Source organism: Mercenaria mercenaria, chromosome 12 (assembly GCF_021730395.1).
Source record: "Mercenaria mercenaria strain notata chromosome 12, MADL_Memer_1, whole genome shotgun sequence".
In the NCBI taxonomy this organism is placed as follows: domain Eukaryota; kingdom Metazoa; phylum Mollusca; class Bivalvia; order Venerida; family Veneridae; genus Mercenaria; species Mercenaria mercenaria.
In genome coordinates, this window is record NC_069372.1 from 62,885,658 (window position 1) to 62,894,826 (window position 9,169).

Genomic DNA, 9,169 nt, shown 5'->3' on the forward strand with positions numbered 1-9,169 from the left:
AGGTATACTAGGTACCCTGGTTGATATGCGTGGTGGTGTACAAAGTGGTAGGGTTGCTGTAGGTGATGAAGTACGAAGTGCCGGGATTGCTGTAGGTGATATTTTTTGAGTTGCCGGGATTTCTATAAGTGGTGGTAAACGAAATGCATGGGTTGCTGTAAGTTAATGTATACGAAGTCCCGTGGTTGCTGTGCGTGTTGGTTCACGAAGTTGAGGGTTACTGTAGGTGATGATGTATGTGGTGCCGAGGTTGTTGTAGCTAGTGGTGCTATACGAGATGCTTTGTTGCTCTAGGTAGTGGTTTTCGAGAGGCCAGAGTTGCTGTAGGTAGTGGTGTACGAGATGCCGGAGTTGCTGTAGGTAGTGGTGTACGAGATGCCAGGGTTGCTATAGGTAGTGGTGTACGAGATGCCAGGGTTGCTGTCGGTAGCGGTTTTCGAGAGGCCAGAGTTGCTGTAGGTAGTGGTGTGCGAGATGCAGGGGTTGCTGTAGGTAGTAGTGTGCGAGATGCAGGGGTTGCTGTAGGTAGTGGTGTACGAGATGCAGGGGTTGCTGTAGGTAGTGGTGTACGAGATGCAGGGGTTGCTGTAGGTAGTGGTGTGCGAGATGCAGGGGTTGCTGTAGGTAGTGGTGTGCGAGATGCAGGGGTTGCTGTAGGTAGTGGTGTGCGAGATGCAGGGGTTGCTGTAGGTAGTGGTGTGCGAGATGCAGGTGTTGCTGTAGGTAGTGGTGTGCGAAATGCAGGGGTTGCTGTAGGTAGTGGTGTGCGAGATGAAGGGGTTGCTGTAGGCAGTGGTGTGCGAGATGCAGGGGTTGCTGTAGGTAGTGGTGCGCGAAGTGCCAGAGTTGCTGAAGGTAGCGATGTGCGAGGTGCAGGGGTTGCTGTGGGTGTTGATGCTAGTTGCCAGGGTTGCAGTAAGTGGTGGTATACAAGGTTCTAGGTTGCTATGGGTGATATTGTGCGTGATGCGGGGGTTTCTGCAGGAGGTTCGGTACGAGGTGCCGGGGTTGCTGTATGTGGTACGAGGTGCCGTGTTTCTGTGAGTGGTGGTGTGCGAAGCGCCGGGGTTGCTGTACGTTATGGTGTACAAGGTCTCGGGGTTGCTGTAGGTTGTGGTGTACGAGGTTCCAAGGCTGCTTTAGGTGGTTGCTTGTGAGGTGCCAGGGTTGCTGTAGGTGGTGGCGAACGATCTGTTTGCTTGAATTGGCTGTGAAAAGTCTCCCCGTACTTGTATTCAGTGTTGTTATATTTTCTGGTCCTTTGGGATCATGAAGTCCATTCAATACATGTGTAACAGAGATCCGCTTAAGCCGGTGCTAGGGGGTGTGAGAGGTGTTGCACATTCCATTACCTCTCATGAACAGATCCAATCAAACCGAGTGAGCTATTATTTTGCTTGGTTGCATTCTATGCTTCCAAAGGATCTTTTTACAGATTTTATTAACTATCACAACAGCAATCTTTAAGTGCAGTGTGGCGGCTGTAAAAGGTCTCCCCGTACTTGGATTCAGTGTTGTTCTGTTTTCTGGTCCTTTGGGATCATGGTATCCATTCAATAAATGCGTATAGAGGTCCGCTTAAACCGATGCTAGGGGGCGTGAGAGGTGATGCACATTTCATTACCTCTCATGTACAGACCCAATCAAACCGAGTGTGCTATTAAAATGTTTGGTTGCATTCTATGCTTCCAAAGGATCTTTTTACAAATTTTATTAACGTCGCACCGACAAAAGTTTAATACATGTGGTGACTTTCCAGCTTTGAAGACCTCAGGTACGGGGAATTGTGTTGTCAATAACTAGCAATGATGAAATAAAAGTTACTTATTAAATGCACTGAAAATAAGCCTTAGAGAAATTTTCTCTGGATCTCTTGTGCACATATATCAATATATATTAAGGCCCTTTGTGTGAATTCAGATCATCAGTAAAAACATACGACTGCCACCGTTTTTGCTTTTGTTTCCATTACACTTATAACCGTTTACGTGTTTGCAGGGTTATAATTTAAATACGCAAACTGATAAAAGAAGGCAGCAGAAATTAATATGTAGGCTTCGCCCATATATTAAAGAATTTCCTTGTTTTCCCTTAATTCATGCATGCAATTTTATAACTTTTCTGCGCGAATTTATCAGTCGAACTGCGATTTGTTGCTATTCTAACATGCAGAAATCATCATTGATTATGTTCATTTAATTTTGAAGATAGGATGACCAATTATGTGTACTGCTCTCCCAAATGATGTGATAAATTGTGGGAAGTTTAAATAACGTCGGAATAGGCGGGACCCTAATTATAAACTTGTCCGTATGTTTTACTGATGACCTAAATACACACAAAGGGCCTGAATATATATAGATAAGATGTCGTGCGCTCGAGATAAGATGTTGATCGCTCGAGATTAGATGTCGTGCGCATGAGATAAGATGTTGATCGCTCGAGATAAGATATCGTGCGCACGAGATAAGATGTTGATCGCTCAAGATAAGATGTCCTGCGCACGAGATAAGATGTTGATCGCTCGAGATAAGATGTCGATCGCTCGAGATAAGATGTCGTGCGCACGAGATAAGATGTTGATCGCTCGAGATAAGGTGTCGTGCGTACGAGATAAGATGTTGATCGCTCTAAATAAGATGTCGTGCGCACGAGATAAGATGTCGAGCGCACGAGATAAGATGTAGAGCGCACGAGATAATATGTCGAGCGCACGAGATAAGATGTCGAGCGCTCGAGATAAGATGTCGTGCGCACGAGATAATTTAATCTAAAAAAAAATAATTGCATGTCCTAAACATACCACTGTAGATATATATATATATAAATTTGTAAGATATAAACCCATCTAAATAACCCGTTAAGAAATAAATCCCGATTTAGTATACTTTGGTTATAAAACACATTTACGTGCTTTTAGTGTCTGGGGTTCTGTCCGTATTTCAAACATGCCCATGTATTTCGTACCTAAATGGAAATTACTAAACCGCTATTAATATAATACATTTACAGTTTTGTTTTGTCTTTCATAGGAGAAATATCCAGTAAAATGCACGTATCAAAAGAAACTGACGACGTGACGACTCTGTAACAATCGTACATCCGAACATTGTGATCCCTGGAGTCCCGTTTTTAAAAAGACAACTAAAGTAGAGGGCTTCGAAAGAACTATTCATTTCATTTCATCTAATGCAATCGTTTTAGAGTATAAAGTGGTGTAGCAAAATGCTTATGCCCACCTTACATGTGCTGCCAGTATCTTTCAGTTTGATTTTAAATAGGATTTTTACCTGTGCAAGAGATTTCTCGACGACTTTCCGTTAGACCAAAATACTTTGAGGTATTAGCGACTTCAAGTTTACTTCCGCATTTACAAAAAAACTACAATTCAATCTGACTAAAGTACTTGATCTTCTAAACGAAGATCTGAGGATGACCCATTCACATTCATCTTTCTGTATATTTGGATTTCCGATATTGCTATTTTTATTTTCGCAAATCTATTTTTATTTGAAACAATCAGACGACTCGTTTCAACAAGCATTTGGCTGAACCATCTGACATCTTGTCACCGGGATAAGCACTGTTCAGTACGCATGCACAGGGAGACAGGTCTAGCGTTTTATCTACCCTTCTGTGATATTAATCTATTAATTTCAATTCGATATATGCCTAAAAACACAGGTGATAGACAAAAGAGCTCTAGTGAAGTAAAAAGAAAACTGTCATAGCCGTAAAAGCGCTCATGATAGACAATAGTACCCCCTTGATATAGTAATTATAACCCTGCTGATAGTCTTTGGGAAAGAACCCTGTTGATTGCCAGGTATTATAAAACCGGAGATAGCACTAAGAAACCCGGTGTTAGAGATGAGAACCCCGTTGATAGCAGTAAGAACCCCGGTGATAGGCATTAGAATCAACCACGGTGATAGCAGTAAGAACTCGGGTGATAGCAGTAAGAACCCTAGTGATAGGCATCAGAAGCCCAGGGAAAGCAGTAAAGAACCCGGTGATAGCAGTAAGAACCCCGGTGACAGCAGTAAGAATCCTGATGATAGACATTAGAAGCCCAGTGAAAGCAGTAAGAACCCCGGTGATAGCAGGAAGAACCCGGGTGATAGCAGTAAGAACACCGGTGATAGGCATTAGAACCCTGAATATATTCATTGGACTCCCGGTGATTGACATTACAACCCCTGTTATAGCAGAAAGAACCCACCTTGATAGACATTAGAACCCTGCTGATTGTATTCGTCATTGTGGTCGTCATAAGAATTATAAACACGAAAACCCCAGGCTAAATATAGATTTTTTAAACTTCTACTTTCACTTTCAAAATGTTGAAAGCAAGGCTCTGATTGGTTAGCGGAAGGGTTGTCAGAACGAGTCTATCAATAGCACGTCTTCAGATCCACTGGTGATGTACTTTAGTCAGATTGACTACAATGGAACAAAATAAATCAACAAATAACAGGCTAAACATATTTAATGATGGTTTATAAGAACATTATAACTGAATAATATCAGTCGAAACTTTTTGTTGATACTAGTAAATATTTCTGAGCTAGAAAACTTTGCCTTGAGTTCACGGCTACTAAACGCTAGCGCCACCACCAAATTGTGGTGATAAGGAAAAGAGCTATCGACATTTCCGTGGTGCAGCTATCGGCCGTTTCTACTTGTAAACACGTGAGAAAATTTAAATTTTATCTTATATTTTTATTGATAGAACTTTTTTCGAAAATCGGAGAATGTAGTTCCGTGTAATAACACTTTTACTACAGGTTGGCTGTAATTTCATTAAAATAATATGCAAATTGTGGTGTCAGGAGCTTTTCTCCCGAATCTGACAAAGGCATATTTTCATATCGGCCAGTATTCGAACACCATTCCAATGAATAGACACACTGTAATAACATACCTGCGCATGCAAATGGTGTAGAAATGAATTGCACTTATCCCCACACACCAAAGAATTACGAAAAAACACAGTAAAAAGTTAAAACACGACCATTTTAGAAAGTGGTGGTGCTATCACTCAAGAGGTGGCGCTATATAGTAGTGGTGGCGCTGTTGTATATGATTAGTGGCTCATATATTCAATTTTGATATATGAAAATGTCTGTCTGCAAGCCACGGAATTTTTTACAATAATCGATGCTATCAACCTTTCCCACGCTATACCCAAATTACGTTACTCAACAAACTACATGTAGTATTAACCTCTACATGATCGCAAAATAATCTACATGTATATGGATTCAGATTGTACATCTAAGCTCTATTGATTAATCATATTTAATCGATTGGAATTGAAAATGTACTGTACTCATTTTTCACAAAGAATTGTTCTTTCATTAATAACATAATCCTTGCAAGAAAATTATCAATTAGAGAATATTGGTGTTTGTTTTGGTACGGATGCGTCAGCAGTTCGTATTATTGAATGCCGTAACAGCGCCACCACTACTGTATAGCGCCGCCACTAGAGTTATAGCGCCACCACTTTCAAAAACCCTGGTATATTTCTTCTAACTCTAATTCTATTATTCATGGTGTGTGCGTATATAATCATTTATCATTTCCACACCATTTGCATGCGCAGGTATGTTCTTACAGTGTGTCTATTCATCAGAATGGTGTTCGAATACTGGCCGATATGAAAATGTGCCACTGTCAGATTCGGGAGAAAAGCTCCTGACACCACAATTTGCATATTATTTTAACGAAATTACAGCCAACCTGTAGTAAAAGTGTTGTTACACGGAACTACATTCTCCGATTTTCGAAAAAATTCTATCAATAAAAATATAAAATAAAATATAAATTTTACTCACGTGTTTACAAATAGAAACGGGCGATAGCTGCACCACGGAAATGTTGATAGCTCTTTTCCTTATCACCACAATTTGGTGGTGGCGCTAGCGTTTAGTAGCCGTGGAGTTGCCTCGCTTAAACATTGCCTGGTTAGTAGATGAAGCAATTTTCGTCAAAAATTTGACGAAGTTATTATAATACTTAATAGCTTCTATTGGTTTCATCAGACAGTAATAACGCTGAAATGTTATTGGTTTGAAAACTAATTATTTTTAGAATTCACGGGGCAAGTGTGTCGTTAAACGAAAGCATTCTTTGTATTAGACATTATTGTTTGATTTTAATAGCTGGAAGTCAAAAATGAATACTTGTTTCTTTGTAGAAAGGAGCAGTAAATGCTCTATAAAATGGCTTAAATAGTTTCTGTAATATTTTGCTCTTTATGGAAGCAACAGAAGGTGCGTCAATTAATCGTTTGACAAATTTATATAATTTCAGATGGATAGACCGTCCTCATGTTCCCCTTTCACCTGGAATAGCCGGTGGTTACAAGCATATTGCTGTGTAATTCTCAAGGCCGGTGTAACAGAATGGGGTGACATTGTCCTTCTATAGCTTTCCCAAAAGATGACAAGCAGAAGAAGACATAGCTTAGCCGGATAAGACGTTATGCCATTGACGACAATGAGAAGTCCATACCCTTCGTTATCAACACTCATTCACCGGTGTGCTCAGCCCATTTTGTTGGAGGCATAAAGCTTTTTAGACATAAATCAAGCGTATCTGCAATAATTAAAAATTGAATTGATAAAAAAGCAATGGCTTCATTGATGAAATGCATTGTTCAGTTTATCTCATGTTAAATTAAACTTAACACCGTGGTTCGCTAAATACACGGTATATTGTACGTTCCATTACCGGTATTTCCTGTTGATTTTGTCAACATCCTGCATGGTAAGGTAAGAAAAATTTCTTATTTTTATTGAAGTTCAACGCAACGTGTTTAAAGAAGTGATGTATTCAGTACGAGCGACAGATCATTCACGCTTCCCATGGTAATGTGGTTTTGGTCAGTAATTCTCTAAATTCTTGAATCATTCGAGTTAACTATCGTGTGGAGTCGGGTTCGAACACTCTAGAGGCCACAGTTTTGACCCAATCTTTATGAAACTTAGTTGGAATGTTTGTGTTGATGATCTCTAGGCCAAGTTTGAATTTGGGTCATGTTGGGTCAAAAACTAGGTCACTAGGTCAAATCAAAGGAAAAGCTTGTGAACACTCTAGAGGCCCAATTGTGATCCAATCTTTATGAAACTTGGTCAGAATGTTTGTCTTGATGATCTCTAAGTCAAGTTTGAATCTGGGTCATATGGGGTCAAAAACTAGGTCACTAGGTCAAATCAAATGAATTACTTATGAACCCTCTAGAGGCCACAGTTTTGACTCAATCTTTATGAAACTTGGTCAGAATGTTTGACTTGATGATCTCTAGGTCAGTCTTGAAACTGGGTCATTTAGAATAAAAAAGTAGGTCACTAGGCTAGATCAAAGGAAAAGCTTGATAACACTCCAGAGGCCACGTTTATGATCCTATCTTCATGAAACTTGGTCAAAATGATGATCTTGATGATCTTTACCTCAAGCTCGAATCTGAATCATCTGGGGTCAAAATCTAGGTCAACTATTAAAATCTAAGAAAAACCTTGTGCATGCAATAGTGGCTGCATTTTTCATTTGATGTGCATGAAACTTGGACAATGTTTGTCTGCATGAAATCTCGGATGAATTTTTATCTGGGTCACGTGGGGTCAAAAACTAGGTCACCATGTCAAATCAAAGAATAAGCTTGTTTACACCCTAAGGGGCACATTTTTAATCTATCTTCATAAAACTTGGTCAGAATGTTTGTTATCATGAATTATTGTATGATTTTAAATATGGGTCACGTGGGGTCAAAAACTAGGTCACTAGGTCAAATCAAAGGAAAAACTTATATACACTCTAGAGGCCACTTTTTTCTCCAATCTTCCCGAAACTTTGTCAGAATGTGTGTTTTCAAAATCTTCGAATCTGGGTCATGTGGGGTAAAAAAACCAGGTCACTAGGTCAAATCAAAGAAAATGCTTGTTTGCACTCAAGAGGCCAACGTTTTTGGTCCAATCTTAATGAAAATTGGTCAGAATATTTATCTCCATGAAATCACTAGGTAAAATAGGTTTACACTGTTATGGTGTGTTACTCAGGTGAGCGCTCTAGGGCCATCTTGGCCCTCTTGTTTGACAGGAAGTGTGACCGGATTTGTTTTATTTGTTTTGACACCCCGCGGCTGGTATATCGGTGACAGTGACCACTCAATGAACACAGGGGCCTCCTTGGCCGAGTGGTTAAGGTCGTTGACCCTTCACCGATAAGTGTTCGAGCCTCACTCGAGGCGTTGAATTCTCCGTGTGAGAAAGCCATTAAAATAATGCGCGTAAGGGCACCTTGGGTTTACCTCGAAAATTGCCATATGACATGAATTGTGTCGGTGCGATGTTTAACCCAACAAAATCTCAATGAAATTGCCTTATCGGGAGATATCAGCGCTTTTGGGCACAGAAACAGTGTTATTAGAGGAGGAGTGAGAAAGAAGTATACGGTCGATATCATGTTCTGCCAAAAACGTGGTGCGGCCATAGCTGGACAGGCCGGACCGGCGGCGAAGGCATTGTTATAATGCCAGAAAATACTACTACTATCGTGAATGAATCAATGCTATAATGAATCACGTGACATGTATGTATATATCTTTATTTGGAACTAGAATGATTTGAAACGGAACTATTTATGGAACAAAGTAGAAACATTAAAACTGAACTATCTATGGAACACAGTAGGGAGACTGAAACAAAACTATTTATGGAACAATGTTGAAATATTGAAACTGGCCTGTAACAAAAAAAAAGTGAAAAGACTTGTTCTGTATGGAAACTGTATTACGGAATAAAGCATCAGCTTTTAAACTGTGTTTCAACGTGGTATGGTGACTCGTTGCCATCATGCTTGTTGGCTCACATTATCGTGTCGGGGTTGATTAGAACCATTTTATAGATATAGTGTTGAAATAATGTTACTAGAAACAAGTACATTTCGGAGTTCATAACCCAGCAATATGCGAACATTGCGACTCAGATGTAACTAAGACACAGGTGCCCCCACTCCTGTCACTGCACATGGTTTCATACCTCTTAGTGAAATATTTTTAAAGATAAATGGTTGTGAAATATACAACATCCTCCTGACATTTCTTTATTTATAAAACAGTGGTCTTTATGTTAATACGGGTTCGAACAAAGTATAAAAAATAGAG

The 9,169-nt window shown here is 39.9% G+C and overlaps 1 protein-coding gene across 1 annotated transcript; it reads left to right on the forward strand.

The window, feature by feature from the left end:
• Positions 1-25: 25 nt before the first annotated feature.
• Positions 26-941, forward strand: LOC128547593 (protein DR_1172-like). Its single transcript, XM_053520617.1, has 2 exons — positions 26-95; positions 295-941. The coding sequence occupies exons 1-2, from the start codon at positions 26-28 to the stop codon at positions 939-941; spliced, it is 717 nt and encodes a 238-aa protein (XP_053376592.1).
• Positions 942-9,169: the final 8,228 nt, after the last annotated feature.

What these genes read in the sequence shown, in the direction of transcription:
- LOC128547593 (XM_053520617.1), top strand. Translation starts at nt 26, where the DNA reads ATGCGTGGTGGTGTACAAAGTGGTAGGGTTGCTGTAGGTGATGAAGTA. An exon ending in AAGTGCCGGGATTGCTGTAG is followed by an intron (nt 96 to 294) that starts GTGATATTTTTT and finishes TTGTTGCTCTAG; the next exon opens with GTAGTGGTTTTCGAGAGGCC.